The sequence below is a fragment of the Python bivittatus genome, unplaced genomic scaffold (genome assembly GCF_059951505.1).
Source record: "Python bivittatus isolate LINGU-HERP-01145 unplaced genomic scaffold, Pbiv_v1 ctg000480_np1212, whole genome shotgun sequence".
In the NCBI taxonomy this organism is placed as follows: Eukaryota; Metazoa; Chordata; class Lepidosauria; order Squamata; family Pythonidae; genus Python; species Python bivittatus.
In genome coordinates, this window is record NW_028277075.1 from 105,351,325 (window position 1) to 105,372,339 (window position 21,015).

At 36.5% G+C, this 21,015-nt stretch overlaps 1 protein-coding gene across 3 annotated transcripts in view; it reads left to right on the plus strand.

Annotated features, from left to right (window-relative positions):
- Positions 1 to 5,303, plus strand: part of XIRP2 (xin actin binding repeat containing 2) — a 115,861-nt gene extending 110,558 nt beyond the window's left edge. For all 3 annotated transcript variants that reach the window (XM_088146696.1, XM_088146698.1, XM_088146697.1), the window contains exons 8-9: positions 2,007 to 2,140; positions 5,164 to 5,303. In XM_088146696.1, coding sequence (XP_088002822.1) covers positions 2,007 to 2,101 — 95 coding nt within the window. In that variant the 3' untranslated portion in view covers positions 2,102 to 2,140; positions 5,164 to 5,303. The remainder of the gene's footprint in view (positions 1 to 2,006; positions 2,141 to 5,163) is intronic.
- Positions 5,304 to 21,015: the final 15,712 nt, after the last annotated feature.

Below are 21,015 nucleotides of genomic sequence, written 5' to 3' on the forward strand. Positions count from 1 at the left end.
GTAATTTTGAATGGTTGCTGCATGACGCAGCCAGTAAGCAAGGACTACCTATAGACAAAATAACAGATGTTTCTCAAGAACTGCAAGTGGAACAAAATAAGCTTTTCCACCTCCTCCTTCCCCCTCCTTCCCATTAGGTCTCCCTGGAGGGTACAGATCCTGCAAATTGTAAATTGGCATCTGGGAAGTGGGTCTGAAGAAAACTTTGCCAGAATAAAAAAATGTATATGTGAAACTCTATATCCTAACCATGCTTGGAAAAATTGGACAGTTTCTGCGAGAATTGGAGAGAATTCCCTCCAGGTCTCCTTTAATTTTTTTTTCTAGATCTTAATGAAAGATGGCTACTGGTTTTATCTCCCACGGTGCCTCTGGCGTAATTTGAATCTGAGACATTGTGGGAAAGCGGAATAATGGCCATTCAGTGTCTTAGAAGTACTGCCACCCCTGGCGAAGCCAAGGACATGACAAATGAGGGGACCCACATCAGGGCCAGATGCTGAAGGCTTCTATGAGTCTGGAGTTAGCCCTACAAACAAGTAGCAGACAAATTTCACTGAAATTATGAAGTTTTAGTAGAAAAAATGTTTAGGGAAAGAAGAGCAACAACAGCCAGAAGTAAATCTGTCTTCAGCCCTCAGTAGATTAGAATCATATACACATACCCACACTCACCCCCAGAGAAACATAAATATAGATAACACAAAAATAAAGATAAGCGAATACAGGAAAATTACTGGGATTCAAAAATATTTTCACAGGATAAAAACTTTTTACTTAAATAATACTTTATAAAACAATAAATCCAGCAGAATTTTTAAATAAATTCAAAATAAATTTATGAATATTCTAGGTGAAAAATATGAATTACAATATTTACGGAGTTCAGCATCAACAAAGCATGCTAAGCACCATTTTTCCCCCTTGGTCATCAACATGGCATCAGCAGGTGCCAATATCCCTGTAGGCATCTTCCTGACATCTTCAGGCTGTGTGCTTCACCTGATTTAATTTCTAAACCCAGATTTTTAATTTAAACAATAATTAAATGAGAAGCTAGCATGCTGCAAAGAAATGCATAATCTTTACTTCTAAGACTGATTCTGTATCTCATCTTTGCATTGATGGCATTCCTAGAAAATAAAAATCAAATGGGGCTGTGGATCAGTGCTCTTCTTGGAAGGGTGCTCACCAAACAGGTAGCAGAGAGCAACTTGAAAAGTTATAGTGGTGGTGGAAGCAAGCAGCCACCTTTCCAGCTGCCTTTTTGTGTCCTTCAAAATCCACTATATCCAGATTGCAGCTTCAGCCATTGGAGATAGAAGTATAAAGCCTTGGTCAGTGCACGAGGAACCTATTTCCTTAAAGGTATAAACACCCGAGGAGCAGACTCATTTATAAACAGGGTACAAATCACATTACCCACAAATCACATTACCCACACAAAAGATCAACAGTCTTGTCATGAGCACAGTCCATGGAAGACTGGTCTTGTTCCCCAAGGTGAATTGCCTTTTAAAAAAATCTGTATTATTGATCAGTGCTGCTGATTCAATCCTTTAAAACTGCTTTGCGTTCTTCCTGTACAAAATCAAACATGCAGTGAAATAGAAGCATTAAGTATTTCCACTGTGAATATGCAAACGGAGCGCATGTGCTTCCAATGGGAAGATGCCAAGCAGAATTTTGCAGCCAGTGGTAGAAGCATCTGTTTTCCTTCATTGCAATGGAAATGTAAAAAAAAAAAAAAGCATGAATCATTCATGCATCCTCTTTACCTTCATCCTATTGAAATATTAAAGTGTCTTCAAATAAATAAAAAAGCCTGGCATTCCTAGACACGAAGAATTTATTGCATGGTAACATGACTGTCTTGGAGCTTAAGGGTTCATTAGTTAGGAGTGAAGGATCTCAGGTTTCCTAATGCAACTGCAACTTCTTGCACATAGCCTGAAGGGAAAAAAACTAACAATATACAGCATTGACAATGTCTCATTTATTTCTAGAAACTGCAACTTCAGGGAAAGGAAACATGCCTACTTTGTCAAAAGAGAGTTTATCCAATGGAGTGCCTAGTTGCCGACAAGCAGATTTTTCATAAATCATGCTTTCGGTGTCACCACTGTGGTAGTAAATTAAGGTAAGATGAAGTGAGCAATTAAAACTTTAACATTCATATATTGTCACAGCTTGCTTTGATTTTCAGTTGAATGAAACTTGAGATGTTGAATATAAATCAACGTTATTTGGTGGTCCCACTGAACTCCTTCTGTTGGATCACTTAAGTTCTGTCTTGTCTATCTAAAGGGGAAAATGGTTCTTCATATTTTAAAGTAGATGAAAGCTGTTATATAAATCTTACAACAAGAATCAAAGTGGCAAGAATCTTTGAAGTGATTTTTCCCATGGAAATTATTTGCCTTTAGCCCTGTTTGCAGAATAAGAATAAGTAGCCACTAAACATGCCCTGCTTTTGAAGAAGTTAAAAAATTATGAGGTTAAATAGTGAAAGAAATTCTACATAAGGGTTACATATTAGAAGGAGAAAAGAGAGAAATATATCAGTTGGAGGAAGGAAGCAGGGGTAGAAAATCTTTAACGGTGTTCTCTGATTGACACCTCCTTCAATTACTCCTCTGCCAATGTAAGCTATATACAGAATACAAGTAGTCCTTGCTATCCCACCACAATAGGGACTGGAAATTGGATTGCTAAGTGATTTGGTTGTTAAGTGAATTGAAGCTGATTTTACATTTTTTACAATGGTTGTTAAGCAAATCACTGCAGTTGTTAAGCAAGTCACATGGTAGTTAAGCGAATCGCATGGTCGTTAAGCAAATCCAGCTTCCCCAATGGACTTTTCTGCTGGAATACACTTAACGACCATGTGATTCGTTTAATGACCATGTGACTCTTAACAACCGTGGTGATTTGCTTAACAACCATCGTAAAAAATGCCACAAATCATGATCACATTACCACGTGGGTCATCAAGCACTTTCCTCAAGGCCGCTGTAACTCTTGACCATTGTTAAATGAATGGTAATTAAGCAAGTATCGTCTGTATTACTATCCACAATCGAGGGAGTATATTGCTGTTGATGTTGGATCATTTCACAATCCCTGACAGGCAGTATGCACATAGTGGTAAACGCTTTCCCCTGCAAGTCTAAGTCTGAACACTGAAAATGGGCATTTGCAAGCAAACAATATCTGAACAATGCTGACAGAGACTATGGCTTATAGGGGCTATGTCTTACTGATGAATACCCCAATTTTTCTAAACTTCTGAAAGGGCTTTGTGCTATTGCAACATTAGTGGGCATTACAAGTTTCTAGCTGGGGAAAAACAATTCTGAGTACATTGGGAGTGGATCTACATATCATGCCTGGCCATAATTTAATTTTAGCTTAGTATGATGTGTAAATCCAACCACTGTAGTTTGTAAATATGGTTTATGGCCTAACATTAGGCATGACACAGGCCACTATGGCCTGTTCAGCAGACTGCAGCTGAAACAATGTATGATCTTAGCCAACAGCTGAACTCACATATAATTTCAGATCTGGATAATTTAGACCATAGAAAAAGAAAAAATAGTTTTCTTTTTCATAGTAAGCTGCTGTAAGCAAAAACAAACGGATCATGTTATGGCTTAGCATTACTTATGAACTAGGTAAATATTTTAAGATATGCTTTACTTGTATTAAAGCACTGTTAAAATTTAGTCTGTCTTGCACCATGATGATTTTATTAGCATTTTTAAAAAATGGTTAAAATGTGTTTTTGCACTAATTAAATATGATAATTAAAAAAAGAATAAAGAACATTAGCTTAAAATGGAGGAAACCAGGAAACTGTTTTTTAAAGAATTTAATTTTCACTAAACATTTTACCTAAATACACATAGTACATTTGGTACAAACTGCAATGACATGAAAATGACAAAACATCACAACGTAAACCCTGACTGGCACTTGCATTGCAAAGTTGTACCCAAGTGTGTAAGTGCTTCCTATTATTATTATTATTATTATTATTATTATTATTATTATTATTATTATTATTTTATTCCACCTTTTTATATATAACTCAAGGAGGTGAACATACCTAAAATTCCTGCTTTCTGTTTCCCCCACAACAACCTGCAATACACATTTTGTCATCCCCCGACTCCTTTTACCTAGGGATGCTATATAATCTATACACAAGCAGAAAGTACACAGAGAGAGAGAATAAGATTAAATTGATTAAAGTATCAATTTTAAAAAGAGTCTAAAAATGGCACTGATAGTGAAAGTATGCTGAAACTGATGTATCACAGTTGGATCCTATACTCAGTAAGCCACTGTAAATGTCAAAATCACGCAATTTGGAAAGAAGATACACTAATACTAAAGTTGTAAAAAAGTCAAATTTTCTGTGCTTTGACAAGAGACCTAAGAAACCTAAGGGAAAACACAGGAGCACTGAAATGGTATAGTTAGAGAAACAAGTAGCAGGAATTGTAAATGAGAAAGCAATTTTTGTAGTGATGCAGAATATCAATTTATCACCTGTTGTTTTTTAAAAAAATGAAAAATGGTGTTTCAGTAAAGATCACTTAAGACATTTAAATAAAAATGTTAACATAGAAAGTACAAAAAGCTCAAGCTTCTCTTTCTGTACTTCATGTGGAAATAGGAACATCTTTTTAATTTAACTTCCCAGTGAATGGGAAGTGTTCAGCATGTAGCAATTCTGTTGAAATCAGTGGGCTGATAAACACTGTCAAATTTATAACTAACTTTCAAAATCTTTTGCTTTGAAATGCCCTAAAAAAAGACTTAGTTGATCTATTCCTGTGCTATTTATTTCACAAACAGTAAAATTAAGAATTTAAAGCCCAACCTTAAAAATGAACAACTTGGAGTTAGACTAAGTCATATTCTGAGCAATCCCATAAAACTTTCATCATAGCTTAAATCCAATGTATGGCTAAGAATTGATCCAACTAAATATTATTTAATTTATGAGTATTATATGTAGACAGATAGATATCGATATAAAGTTATATTTATAGATTGTTATTTTTAGAATCTAAAAATGACAACTGAAACAGAGTATTCTTGAACTATTTACGATTGAAAAATACTATAAAACATTTTTCTTTGATTTGGCAGCTTAGGAAATTATGCTTCTCTCCATGGTAAAATATACTGCAAACCACATTTTAAGCAACTTTTCAAATCCAAAGGAAATTATGATGAAGGCTTCGGACACAAGCAACATAAAGAATTATGGATTTCCAAAAATCAAAAAGGTCCTATTAGTTGTGTTTCTGCTAAAGAAGTTAATACATCCACATCAAAAGTGAATAAAACAACTGATCATATGTTGTATCCTGACAATCCACAAGTGCATTGTGAAACTGTGGATGATCATTTAAAACAGAATACAGAGAGGGGCAAATTAAACATTACATGGCCTCCTTCTACAGAAACTCCCCAAAAATCACTCTCAGTTGAGATGGTTAAAGTAAATAAACCAAAATGGCCCCCTAAAGTTTCTGAATGTGAGACTGAGAGAATTCATACAAATATTTCCATGGGTGACACAAGCCAGCCACAGCTCGCAAATGGTGATAGTCATCTTTGGGAGACAAAAAGACAAAAGAAAAATGAAACTGTTGACTTACATTCAGACGACCACTCCTCTCCCACTCCTGTGTCTAAGGTAGAGGAGCCTACAAGTATTATTACGGCAAAAATATGCAGTGATGAAAATGGAACCATGCAAAGGAGAGTGGATGTGGTTAATGAATCAGAAAAGGAAAAGGCAAGTGAAAGGAATGCAAAGGAATATGATAATGCAGCCATGCAAGGTGCTAAAAAGGAGAAAGATGGAGAAAATAACAAAGTTAACGTTGCTGATGTTATACCAGTTACGAACACTGATGATGATGCTGAATGGCAGAGTAATAAAAATAGTGCTATGAACAATAACAACAATAATAACAATGGTAATAATGGCTTTAAAACTACTTTTCCACATCACAAACTTTGTACTCAGGAAACATCTTTTGAGGATGTAGATGGTCTATTTACAGAACTGGGCTATGGAAAGAGCCCTGCCTCCGAATCTCCATTTGAAAGACTAGAAAGATGGGATGTAAATAAAGAGGTGCTGTGTATAACTGACTCTGAAGTAGGCCATTCCACAGACGTTTTCAGTCTTACAGATGTTGAAGAAAGCATCAAAGGAGAGGATTTCATTACCTCGGATAGTCTTATTCAGCAGAAAAATAAAGATGTCCATTGTCAAAAACAATGCATTAACAGCATAGTCATTTTAGAGGAAGTGGACGTTGCAGCATTTCCTTTCGATAGCAAATTATCAGGCAGTAAGGAATCAATCGAACATGTCAAAACGTTAGGTGCTATTTCACTGGATCATGTGGCAATAGACTTTTTACCTGGAAATGACAGAATTGGTCTATTTGGTTCTATAAATTCAACTGAAAATGTTTACCATCCACTTTCTGAAGACTGCATGGATTATCATATTACGATCTGTCGGGATGAAGTAAAGGAAACACTGCAGGAAGATGAAAGCAGAAACTTAGATTTGCTGAGCTCTGAAGATGGAGTTGTTCTGTCATCTCAAAAAGAACAAGTCAGGATGGACCAGCCAACTAAAAGTGGGATTAAGAAAAGTTGCCAGAATGATGATCGTTAATATATGCACTTGGACTAATCAAAGCAAATCTGTATTTTTCTTCAAAGAATTGGTTAAAAGAATTGGTTATGTATCTCCAATTTGTGGAATATATATTTTTAATCTAGTTACCTACCAGAATTTTGTAAGAACTAATTATCTACATTTGTAACAGAAAACATGACTGCACTTAATTTGTTTAAGATACATTAGAATCCATGTTTATCTAGAGTTGTTTCATATGTTTGGAACTTACCTATCTGTACTTTTATTTTTCTTTATACTTATTAAGGATTACTTCATAGATGTATGCAAATCACAGTTGAGGATGTGAACTGAAAAGTAACTTGTTAAGATGACCTAGTGTAAATGAAATCTGTGATCACTTAAATTTCCATTGACATGTGGAAGTCATCACTTAGAACTGCAGCCAAGTGATGAACATTCTTGGGTAATCTACTCCTTGAAAACAGGCTACAATAAGATTCGCTTACTACTGTACTATTTCAGGGTTATGCTTTATCTATTGTAATGAATTTAGAGATTATGCACCTGGTGTGCTCTAAGAGTAAGACAAATATTTCTAAAATTATTTTTTCACCTACTGTTTTACTATAACAAAGCTGTTGTTCCATGATATAGTAAGTACATTTGGGTTTTTTTTAGCTTATAAGCATTACACTCTTTTTTCTTCAAGAATTATTAAAGTAGGAGTATTTGATTGAACTAAATGATCAAAATGCACTATAGTTCCCTCACCATTTGTGAATTATACAGTTTATCTTCCTAAAGTACATTTGCCTTGAAATTTTTCAGGCCACACAATATGTACATTTTGTTCCTTGAAAACCAACAAGGAGCAAGATTCAACCAAAGTTAAGCACTGTGTTTAGAAACATGTGTTGCTGAATACAGTTGGAATAAAAGATGCATGAGATTACACATTAACAGTTCAATCCTCTTCATGTCTCCTGAGAAATAAGTCCCATTAAGTTTAATGGGGCTTGCTCCCAGAAATATAGGATATTAACTCTATTTTCCTTTAATGAGAGAAAATTAAGCTGATTATCTTCCACTGAAACCAATAGGAAATAAGCTCACTTAAGTTTCACTGGACTTTGTTCAAAGTATGTAAAGCAATAAAAGCAAAAGGCAGAAGGGAGAACATCATGGAAAATATTAACAAAAATGGTGAGCTGAGGAACTAAAGTTAATTTACTGAATTCTTCCAACTCGTTTGGAAAGCAACCCGAGCTGTACTCGGTTTTAGAATCTGCATGTACCTAGTCGCATTAGCAGCGTTGATGCCTATCCTTATGTACTGAATAGCAATGGTTTTCCTAGGTTAGCCGAGCTTGCATGAGAGTACTTCCCTAGGCAGTTGACAATGCCGAATAAAAAGCACTTTACAAAACACAGTTTCTGCATTTATTTTTAAATCCATTGCTCTTTAAGATTGGTTACTCTACAGCAAATTATTTGAATCCTTTTAGAATACAAGAATTACTTGCAGTAAATACAGGTAGTCCACAGGTTAAGAATGCCTGGATTACAGTTGACCCATAGTTAAGAATGGAGCCTATTTTAGCAAAATTTAAATACACAATGATTCGAGTTAAATACACAATGGTTCAAGTTCATTACACAATATTACTTATGCAGTATTATACAATAATACTGTTCCAGCTTACATACAAATTCAACTTAAGGACAGACCTTAGGAACTCGTTCTTAAACTGAGGACTACCTGTATTTCAAAAATGGATACTGATCATGTGGTGAAACCTGATTTCCAAAATTACTCCTTTCTTATTGCTATATTATTCTTGAAAATATACACTGTTCTAGTCCAACGTCTTGTCTGCAATATTGCCAACCAGAAGCCACAAGGAGGACATAAGGACATGTGATGTTGAGGGATGATAGTCTAGTACTCTAACAACTGGTATTAAGTGGCCCAGTACTTCCCTTACAGAGCCAAGATATACAGTAGCCACAATGACTAGCTCCTTCCCCTTCCTTCCTTTCCAAGCTCCACTTTTGAAACTAGCATTCACTAGCAGATTACCTTGGTGCAGAGAGATTCCAATTAGCTACAATCTTAAGTGTTCCCAACAGATCATCATCATCTTCCATGAAGATTTTAGAACTAACTTTTCAAACCACATAAACCAGTAGCCCTTACCAATGTGAGGATTAAATGTCATGTCTTAACCATGAATAATGTGAAACAGTATTTTCTTTTCTCAGGCCTTTTTTATTGCAGGGTTAGCCATTTATTTATTTGCTATTTATTCATTCATTTTCACTGGATAACCCCCAAGTCCTACCATCTTTCTCCACACCCTGCATATGGAGGAGGCAAATACGTCCAACATCATATACCTTTGCTTACACTGATGCACAAGAAATGGGCTGCATTTATGAACTTTGGAAACCAGAGACCCTGCTGATTAGTTGTTGGAGAGGATGAAGAGATTTATTCTCTTTCCTCTCTCTCCAAACACCGGTGTTCTACCTGAAACATACATGTTGCTATTTATTTATTTATTTATTTGAACTTTTATGTTGCTTCAATCCACAGACTCTAAGCAGCTGCATTTGCCAGATCAATCCAGGAACCACAACTATAATAGAGCTCAGTTGCAAGCAAAGAGAATACCCAGAAGTATCACTCATAGACCTATGTTCTACCTGGAGCAGAGTGGATGAAGGCAGAATAGATATATTTGAGCATTACTTTCTATTAACCACAGAAATTCCTGTGAAGCAGAATACTAGGTCACTTGCCATATTTACTGTAGGAGAAGACTCCAAAACCATGAGTTTTAGCTCAATCTGTATTGGTGTAATGGCCATTTTTTCTCTTGTCATCCAGTCCTGAAAGAAGATAAGGAGCAAAAGTAAAAGTAAAATCAGAATACAGAAGGGTTTCAAAATTGTTGTCCACAGATAATGCCACCATCTTTCTCAATTCCTTATTCATTTTTGTCAGAATGATTTATTACATTCAATTTTTCTCATGCTATGCCCTTCAAGAGAAGTGCAAGAATTGTTCCTTATGCCAATCACTTTCTGCTATAGAAAGATGCATACTACATTCCATATCCAGCCCACTGATGCTCTGCTGCTAATGGGTCTTTGTTATTCCATATATATTTCATAGGTATTATTAGTTCTTTATACTTCTAATTCTCTTCATTCCATGCAGATTAGAAAATAAACATTTGCCCATTCATTTTTCCAATTGAAAGAGGTCTGCTCTGACTTGGCAACAGGTGAGAACCAGAAAAGCTACAGGGTTGGCAGCAACCTAATTGTGGCTGTGTGCTCATGATATGAGAAGAATGAACCAGCCCTTGTATTTTTTGCACATGAATTTGAAGCCTGAATGATCAGAATCATCATAAATTAAATAAAGATCTCTCTGTTTAAATGGAATCAGCTAAGATTTGGGAGAGTTATTTTATATAATGACAGATTCATAACACTGATTGATGATGTGCCATCAAGTTGTTGTTGACTCTTAGCAATCACATAGATAGGTTTTCTCCATGACGATCTGTCCCTAACCTGGTCTTTTGGGTCTTCTGATGGTGTACCCATAGCCCCTGTAAGTAAGTCCATCCACCTTGCTGTTCGTCATCAGAGAACTAGGTCTTTGCATTACATGTCCAAATTCATAAAATTGGAAGAAGCCATTTCATCCCCCTGCTCAGTAGAGGAATCCAAATTAAAGGATCCATGAGAGGTGACTAGCTCTTTGAACACATCCTGTGTAGAGGAGTCTGTCATCTCTCTGGGCAATTGTTTCCATTGTACAAATGTTCTTTCCGTTAGGGCTTTTCTTTCTGTTATTTAATCAGATTCTGATTTTTGTAAGTCAAATCCATCATTCTGTATCCTGTTCTTTGGAACATTGAATAACAGTTTTTTTACCTTCTTCTATGTCACATTTATTCCGTACTTAACTTGAAGAGTGCTATCACATTTCCCCTCTCGGTGTTCTCAAGGCTAAATATCTCAGCTCCTTAAATCTCAGCTCGTAGGACTTCGCTTCCGAACCTCTATCCACATCCTCACTGCTTTTCTTTGAACTTGTTCTGGCCTGAATCATTCATAAAGTGTGGTGCCTTTGATTCAGCACTTGAGATGGGGCTTGACCAATACAGAATAAAATAGACTAGGATATTTTACCTAGAATAAAGTAGGAAGTAATATCATTATTACTTCCAATGATATGATCATTATGGATTTGTTGATTCAGCCTAAAAATGCATTTGCCTTTTTTTTTTTTACAGCCACATTACCCTGCCAACTCACATTCAGCCTGTGATCAGATACAGTATCAAGATTTTTTCACATGTACTTTACCAAGACAGGTATCTCCCTTCCTATATCCATACATTTGATTTTTATTAGGAAAGTACTTTGCAATTTGCTGTTAAATTTCATTCTGTTATTTTCAACCTATTTTTCTAGCAAGATGGTTTTTCATTTTATTTCTATCTTATAAATTTTTATCCCACCCTTGTGTCACCTTGAACTTTTATAAACATTTCTTATACCTCTTCATCTATTGAATATTGAAAAGTAAAGGACCCAGGATTATACTAGGTATTATCCCAATCCACCTTCTTCCCTCCAGATGATTTCAAAGTCTGCTAGGTATCCCCTTAATTATCATACCATCCTGCCCATGTTTAAGTAGCTTGCTAATTAGAATGTCGTAGGATACTTTGACACTTTTCTGAAAGCAAAATATATTATGTCTACAGCATTCCGATGATCTACTAAGGAAGTTAAAATATCACAGAGAGAGAGGGAGACAGAAGGTTAATCTGTCAAGACTTGTTCTTACGAATCCATGATGATTTCTTCTAATTACTGCATTGTTTTCAGGATGCTTACAGATCAATCTCTTTATGATCTGCTCTAGAATCTTCCAAGATATCCATGTAAGACTGGTTGTTTTGTCCTCCCTTCCTTCTTTTTAGAAAATTGAGTCAACATTTGTCCTCCTCCAGTCATTTGGCACTTCTGGGATTTCTTAGAGAGAATACTTAAGTGTTCAATCAACTGTCAGTTAGTTCCCACGGTAAATAGGCCTTCCTTGACCATGTTTCTATCAATGGCTAACTTGACTCCTGCCCCTTCATTCTGCTTTTCACAATGTTCTAGTAATCAAATCAAATCAAAGTTTATTGATTAGCCCTAAGGCCTTATCAAGATAACAATTAGACAGTAAATAATTAATAAAACTCTTTACAAAAGTAATGTAACAGATTAAATAAAACATGAATAAAAATAGAGTAATAAGTATAAGTAGGTATACATGTAAGTAAAAATACAAATCCTATTTCCATATCACCCCACAATGTTCTAGTAGAATTTCTTGGTGGAACCCATATAGTCTTATGGGATACGTTTGAACCAAAAAAGGAATTGAGTTGCTCTGCCTTTTCTTTCATACCTGTTAGCAGTTTGAGTCTTCACTGATCAGATGGTATACGGATTCTTTCCTATTGTTTTTATTTTGAACAGAATTAAAAAAGAACCCTTTTTGTTAGCATTCTCCATTAATTCTAAATTATAGCTTTTCTGACATAATCTGTATAGTTCTGCACTATCTTTACCTGTGGAAGAGCAGACTGTTGGGGAACAACTGCAGACACCTGTGCTGCCTGCCTTCTCCCCAGCATCAGCATGGCAGAGTTGCTTATAAAAGTGCAGCCTTGAAACAGCTGGGGGAGGAGAGGGGGGTGTGTTTTCGAAACTCAGCTGCTGTCAGAGGAGCAGCCAAATAAAAGAAGGTGTTTTCTTCACAGAGGCTGAAGGGTCCAGAGGAGGCAGAATAGGTCAAGCCCAGCCCAACATTGGGAAAGTGCAAGTGCTTTAGATGCTACCTGTTAATAAAGAAGAAAAAAATAATAGAAGAAATCTCAGAGAGAGAGGGGGGGGGATTTACAGACAGACCAGGGTCTGTAAAATAGTAAAACCCTGTTGTATGCTAGTAACAGTAGTAGTATAATAACAGTAGTAATAGTATACTAGTAGTGGTGTAATATAGCATATAAGTAGAAGTAATAATATAGAGTATAGTAATAGTAGTGGAATATAGTAGGGAGAAAATTGTATAGTTTTGTTAGGAATAGAAATAGAGGGTAGGATAAGATAACAGCCATAGAAATAACTCACACATATATGTTTGCATATTTCATTTTTGTATTTTCTCCAGCTCTTATAGGGAGATAGAAAAATCCGAGTGTCTAGGGTCCAGTGCTTTTGGTGGGTCTTTTGAGTCTGAGTCAACCAAATTGGGTATAGTTTAAAAAGAACCCGTGATACTACCTTAAAGATCTATTCTTCTTTCCAGCTCTTATATTTGTCCTTTCTTGTTGCAAAGACAAAATTCAAAGTGGGAGAAGACTGCACATGACAGGTAGCATATTGTGGTATATGTTGGACCAAATTGCCTGGGATTAGATTACACATGGATTTGAAATCTGTGATTCTCCTATCATCCCTCAATATTACCTCTGAGGCCAGGGCTTTGGGAGATGTATAGCTGAAGAGCCTCATATTCTCTGCTCTTGGGCTAAGATGTAAAATAGGCATGGGCCAAAATGGTGGTGGAGAAAGTTCTCCACAATAGTGATGCAAATGTACTTCTACTTCTGCAGAAGTAGCCCAATTCATATGATTCCTTAAAAGGTAGGGCTGGAGGAGCCCACAAATCATCCATAAAATATTGCAAATGTGATATGCCTCAGAAACAGCATTTGAATTGTTCAGGGTTTGTAGCAATTCATTTTTGATGCTCTTGAAAATTATTCAAATAACATGTCCGCATATAGCCTCTCTGTAGGGAAATGCAGATGGATCATATTTTCTGAGACCAGTCATATGAAGTTGCATTTCTTTTAAAGTATGAAATCTTTTTCTGAATATATGCATGAAGTCTCTCTCTTTCTTTTTTTCTGTTTAAAGGGGTCAGTTGTGGGAATGGTGGACTTTCTCCCCATTGCATTTTCTATTAACCTGTTCTTTCTTTGGAAGTGTTTAACAAGGGGCTTTCTAAATAAGTACACAGTGTTCTATCCTAAATTTGAATGCTAAGTGGTTGGTATTTCATTTGCATTTAGCTAGCAGTATTTCAATCAGAATGATATATCTATATATGTATCTATGTATCCTATCGTTGTGTTCCAAATAATTTGTTGTGATCTTCCTCTGTGTCTGCTAGTGATGGCCTTGCTGGAACCAGTTGTGAAGTAAGGTAAACCCTTTCAGTCAGAGGTAACATCACACAATTTGGCAAGGTGATATGGATGCTAAAAATGTTTTTCAAATGTTAAAACTAAATATTACCTTTCCAAAATCTCAGAAGCTTCCTCAGAATCTCATGACATTTTGACAGTCTTATTCCTGAGGGTCAGCCCTTCAAAATAGGTCAGTTGAGGAGACAGACACTGCAAGGGTTGTTGTAACTCTATTTTATTGTAGGGTATAATAACAGAATCTTGAAAACCTGCCAGTGTTTCCCTCTGCCTACTCTTATATCAAACAGAATAAGGTGGAGTTATCTTGAATTTCTTTCTTATCCCTTCTTTCCTGGGACCAAGTTGACATTTACTTAGTTGTTACATTCTTTCTTCAAAGTTATCTCTGTACTCCTCTACACTGAGAGTTCATGTGATAAAATGAAATCTGGTGAGAATTTAGTCATCTTATGAGGTTTGGGGCATAACAATATTTTAAAAAATAATTGTGGATTTCCATGGATACCATTTAAGTCACTTTGAGGCAGTGCTGCTGACCTAGAGGCCAAAAGCCCCAGTTTCATATACTTTGGGAAGTTCTGAATGAAGACTTGCAACAGTTCATAAGCAACCCCAAGCCTGTCCAATGTCAGCTGTTTTGTAAGCTGAATCAACTTTTTGTGGCTTTGTCCAGAATGGAACAAAGTAGTTTACTATTCTGCACTCCTGCAAGCCTGTGAACCAGTCATTTTTCAGCTGAAAGGAGCTTGGGCCTCATTCTTCCTCCTGGCTGCTAGACCCTGCAACTTCATCCCAGAGCTTCAGAAACCTGGTACTTATCTGTAGGTATTATTTAGAACATATATCTTATACTCTAGTCACTGCAGAAATATGAGACCAGGATTAAACTCATTGGGAACATGCCTGATTACAGAAATGCTGACACACCGTCATTTCACTCTCCCATCTTCAAGAGGCTTTTAAATGGAACAGAATGGTGTTTTTGCAACTAGCTTCTCTTCATAGCAATCTATCAGATTTTTATTTTTGCAAATGACCAAAAAATGAAAATGTGGAAAGGAGTCCTAACAGTTTGTTTTATTGCATTTATTTTCTTGTATTATGCAAATTCTTTAATTACAGTGTGGCAGTGAGGGATTTTTATTTTTTTGTTGCTCCGGGATCTCTGGTAGCTCAGAGGCAGGCTACTTATGAGATGAGGTATTTTACACTCTGTGACTGGTCAACTGGTTGGTTCTCAGTGATTTCTCTACGTTCTCTATTTTTTCAGGCCCGAAGTGAGACAGTTGTAGGTTGCCTTCCCGTTGCTTTGTGCAAGACTGGGGTGTGGAAATAGTGTAGTCTGGAAGTGTCTTATCCACCAGTGGCTCTTTACATGAGCAGCACGTAGAGCAGATACATATTATGCAAATATGAGGCAGACAGGCTCTTTTGCTAATGTGGCCACTGACCATTTTGACTGGGGATTATGGGAGTTGGTCTGGAAACCTGTAAGGTACCAGCTTGAAGAAGGCTAGTCTAGGAAATATAATTACTAGGCTCAGGAGTGTGATTCTTTGATAAACTGTGTGAAAAAGTACATTTCTAAAGATCTACTTTTTCTCCACTTGAAGGCACTTGTCCCTGAATGCATACCTTATAAAGCATTAAAAGTTTCTTCAGCAATTATCCTTATTGCCAATATTATTTATGATGGCTGTTTATATGCCCCTCATTTTTATTGGTGGGGGGGAGTTGTGTCCTTTACCTCAGATATAATGTATGTAGCATTATTTTGTTTTGCAGCAGAACAATTGGCAAGAACTGTGACTTTGCAAACATAAACTCTGGCATACATGATTACAAGTCCAAAGTGTTCATAGAAAAGCTTTTTTCATATATATACACTATTGTATAATATATATATATATATATATATATATATATATATATATATATATATATTCCTATTACACAATAGTCTAAAACTTTAAGCAGTTCTCTAAATCTCCCCTGAAGGACATAAAAATGAGGCAGCTCATCCATACCTGAAATGAAACGCATGGATCACTTGCCTAAATCCCCATCAATTTCAGTGAAGAAGAGTGACTGAAAGAAAATGAATGCTAAAATAAAGCAGAACCAGCAAGTGCTGCGCAGAGTTGTTAGCATAAAAAGTTGCAGCCCAAGAAACTGGGGAAGAACCATTCGTCCTGTAATGACCTTGAAAGTATTCAGTAGCAGGCTGAGAGAAAAAGGATTGTTGCTTTCTCTGGCAAAGTTTTGGATAAAGTGAGAATCGGATACAATTGCGGATGTGCTAGGTTGTGCTAAAATAACACCTAGGGATATGTGGAACTCAGACAATACTAAAGCAGTAAAATGAACAGACATGTTAGGAAGGGGGAACCTTCTTTCTAATCTGCAGGGTTTGGACTGTGTCTCCTGGATCCACTGGGATTTTGAGAATGCTGGCTAGGAATTCTGGGAGTAACATGTGGAGAACACCCAATTCGGAAAGGCTGCATTATGGATTAAGGGAGGGTGAGAGATTTTCAAGTGTGGGGCTGAATTTTCACATCACAGCAAGTCACGATTTCTTTAATGATGTTTGACTAAATCATCACTGGCTGGTTCACTCAAGATGCTAAGCCATAAGCCATGGTTTACAATCAGAATGATTCAACTCCACAACATGCTAAACCAAAGCAAAAACCTTATGAATTAGCGGGAACGTACCATGCATGGGGGTTTGAGTGAGTCCTTCAATTAATCCCTATGTTAGTCTAGGAATATATATAACTCCTCCAAGAAATTTCACACATTTCCTCGAGATCTCTTGGAAATCTGTTGATTTCCTTAGATATACTCATGGGGGTCCAGCACACCACAGAATTCATTTTGAAATTCACTTTATCATAATGGCAATGCTAGTTCTCATTTTACAGAAAGCTGCTGCTATGAAAAAAGAGGCTGCTATGACAGCTTGCAAAGCAGAGTTTCTGCACAAACTTACACACACACACACACACACACACACACCTATAAAAGTTACCCCTCTGAATGCCAGAGCTGCCTGTGAACCAAGACAGTGAGCTGGGACTGCCACTTTTGCTCTTGTCCTAGAACTGTGACTAAAAGTGACATTAAATGTTTCATCATTTGCTCTGACTTGAGAGAAAGTATTTAAGAAAAGTTAATTTGGTAGAAAGAATAATCTAAATCTTCTATGTAAAAATACTATTCCGGGAGTATTTAATTGGGAGCTTTGTCAGAGCCACATTTAACACAAAATGAGCCTTTGCTACAGAAGAGGTAGCTGCCAATAAAAAGCTAACATCAGCAAAAAAACCCAGCAATCTACTTTTTTATCTTATACAGTTTATTTTTTTTAGTAGTGGTCAGTTCACGAGTAAATCAGCCATTTCTTCCATGGAGAGTCCATTGCCATTTATTAAATGTGTCAAATCAGATGAGGCAATGAGTTAGTATTACTTAGGGAGCAATCTTAGTAGATGCTCCCTAGCACTATAGTGCTGTACATCTAGGGCCATGTTATTTGGGTTTTGCAGAGCCAGACAGAGAACACTTAAACAGCACCTTACCATGTTCCTTCCACAAACCAGCCTTTGAGCTACCTTACCTGGGCCACAAAAATCTAGATGAGAGGTAAATATGATATGAAATATGAAGTTATGATAATTCTCAGCTCCTATATGTATAATTGTAATTGTTTTAATAGTTTTAATGCTTGTGAAATTGTTTGCTGCCCGGAGTCACTTGGATTGAGATGGGCAGGTATAGAAATTGAACAAATTAATAAATAAAAAATAGTTAGACCTTTCTCTATCTCTTTGCTGCCCTCTAGTGGTTATCTGGATTTTTTCATTCTAAATATGGTATGCCTACCCGGTCTATTGATTTGATAATCCACTGGCTGCCATTTTGAAACTCTCACACAAATTCCTTTATCATTAATTTTACAACCATAGAATGTAAGGCTTGGAAGGGCCCTTGGAGATGATCTAGTCCAAACCTCAGGCAGTAGAGGAATCCAGTACTACAGCATCCCCAATAGATGACTGTCCTACCTCTGTTTAAACAAGTCTAGCAAGGAGAATCCATCATCCCCCATCGCAACCTCCCATGATTTAACAGTTCTTACTGTTAGGACATGTTTATTGATGCCCAACCAAAACCTACAGCTTTGTAATTTAATCCATTGTTCCTTTTTCTATCTTCTGAAACAACTTTGAACAATTCTGCCCCACCTTCTATATGACAGCCTTTTAGATATTTGAAGAGAGCTGTCATGTCTCCCTGAAGTCTCCCTTCACTTCACCATTCTCAACTTACAGGCCCTTTACCAGCTTGGTTGTTCCCTTCTAGATATGCTCTAATTTGTCAATGTACTTCCTAAAATGTGGTGCCCAGAACTAGTCATAATATTCTAGGTGTTGTCTGACCAGTGCAGATAGAGAGGAATGGTGATATATCTTGATACTAAACTTTTGTGGATGCAGCCTAGAATTGCATTCATTCATTCATTCATTCATTCATTCATTCATTCATTCATTCATTCATTCTTACAGGATGGCTCATGTTCAGCTTCTGATCCACCAAGATACCTAGACACTTTTTGCATGGATTGCTGCCCAGCATAGTCCTCCCCATTCTATTGCATTTGATTCCATTCCATTCCAACCCATCTCATCCTCATGCTTTCATTTTTTTCCTACTGAAATGTAGGACTTCGCATTAGTCCCTATTGAAATTAACTTTGTTGCTTTCTACTGCTGTTCCAATTTGTCAAGATCCTCTTGAATCTTGATACTGCTTTCTGTGGTGTTTGTCCTCCTCTCATTTATGTGTTTGATTGCAAATTTGATAATCATATCATCCAAGTCATTTATAAATACTGTATGTTGAACTGCCTACTTTTTATCATCTTCTGTACTAGAATCTCATGGAGACTTTGTTGAATGTTTTGCTGAAGTCCACTATGTCCACACATTCCCATGATCAACTAATTTTTTCATTCTATTTTTAAAAATCAAGTTAGGTTGACACTATTTATTATTGATATACCCATTCTGGTTCCTGCCAAGCTATGTATTCTTTTCAAAATGCTCACAAACTGATTGCTTCATAATCTGTTCCAGAGTTTTGCTAGGATTCAACATCAAGCTGACAAGTTTGTAGTCATGCAAGTCTTCTTTCTTCCCTTTTCTGAAGATAACAAAATTTGTCCTTCTCCAATCTCTGTGACTACTCCCATCCTCCATGATTTCTCAAAGATCATAGAAAGGGACTCCAAGACGACATCCACAAGGCCCTTCAAGACTTTTAGATGTAACTGATCTCGTTCTGGCGACTTAAACTTGTTTATTATAGTCAACCCTCACCATTTCTTTGCTTACTCTGAGTTTGCACTCCTTCCTTGTATCCATTGCTTTGCTTAGGTAAAGGTGAGAAAAGTGATGCAAAGTAGGAGTTGAGGAGTACTGCCCTCTCCCCATGATCTGCTACTCTCTGACCATCCTCCCATAATAGCAGGCCTACTTTTTTCCCTTCCTTTCACTGTTGACATAGCCCCAAAGGCCTTTCATGTTGCTTTAGCTTCTGTTGTAAGATTAAGTAAGTTGTGTGCTTTAGCCTTTTTGACTTTCAGCAGATATTAGCTACTTGACAGTATCCCTCCTTTATGATTACATCTTCTATTTCCTATGCATATCCTTTTTAACTGTTAGCTCAGTCAGAAGTTCCTTATGCATGGTTTCCTAAGCTGCTTTACCTTTTTTTTCTCATTGGATTGTAGGCAGGTATTCAAATACAGTGTCTTCTTTTGAGAAGTTCTGAGTCTTCCTGCTTTCCCTTTGATCTGAGGATGTCTGCCCATGGGATCCTCCCTAATAGTTCAAAAGCCAAACCTTTTGAAATTGGCTACCCTAAAATTTAGAATGCATGTATGACCATATTCCAATTTCTTTTTCTACAGTAACTTGAACCCCAAGATGTCATGGTCACTATTCCTAAAGTTTCCACTGGTTTTATGTCTTCAACCAACTCTTCCCTACAGGTTAGGCTCAGATCTAGGAAAGCCAATCCTCTTCTCTCTCTTTTAGCCTTCTGAGCAAATACATTACCATTCTTGGTAAGGAATATTATTGTATCTATCTAACAGTACCATTTTTTATTTATATTTTATTGCTTTTTAATGAATAACAGAAAAAGAAAAACACAGTGATAATAATGATGGAGATACATACATCATCCAAGAGAAAAAAAACAAGAAGTGCTTTACAAAAAAGTAAAAGAAGTACAACAACAAAATAGTATATGTCATTATAAGAGTAAACAATTACAATTATATATATACTTATCTAAAGCAAATATTCAAGTACATATATATTTCTAATACATTTATATGACTATCATTTTTTTAACCTACTGTATTTTGTATACACGAGTCCCATATTTCATTATACTTGTCCACATTATATAAAGTCTACGACTATAGGCAATCCACTCATAAGTGGCAAGTGTAATCAGGTCTTCAGTCCACTGAGTGAATGGGGCCAGAGATTTATCTTTCCAATGCTGCAATATCAGTCTTTTGGCCACAGTAAGGGCATGGAAAATCCATTTACGTTGTCCAGTTGTCAATTTCCATGTAATAAGAGTGTCATTTAAAAGAATATTGTCCTCTGAAAATTTTAGCTTTTGTTGCATAGACACATTTATATGATCCACTACTTTCTTATCCAACAGTACCATTGAGGAGAGAGCATCCAGATGTGCCAGTGTGAAAAACCTCTTGTGAAACAGGACTAAGAAATTGTGCAAGTGTTGGGGAATTGCAAAAGGGGAGTGCCTGAGCCCATTGAAATTGAGACAGTAGCGCACATGCTTCTGAAATTTCCTATCTACCACTTTTGGAGGACAGAGTTAATTCCCTCTCTAATTACAAACTATTCAGACCGCTGTCATATGGCAATCATGCACTACCTACCAAACAATTAAGATCAGAAAATTTCTAGAACTGTAGCCAAATGT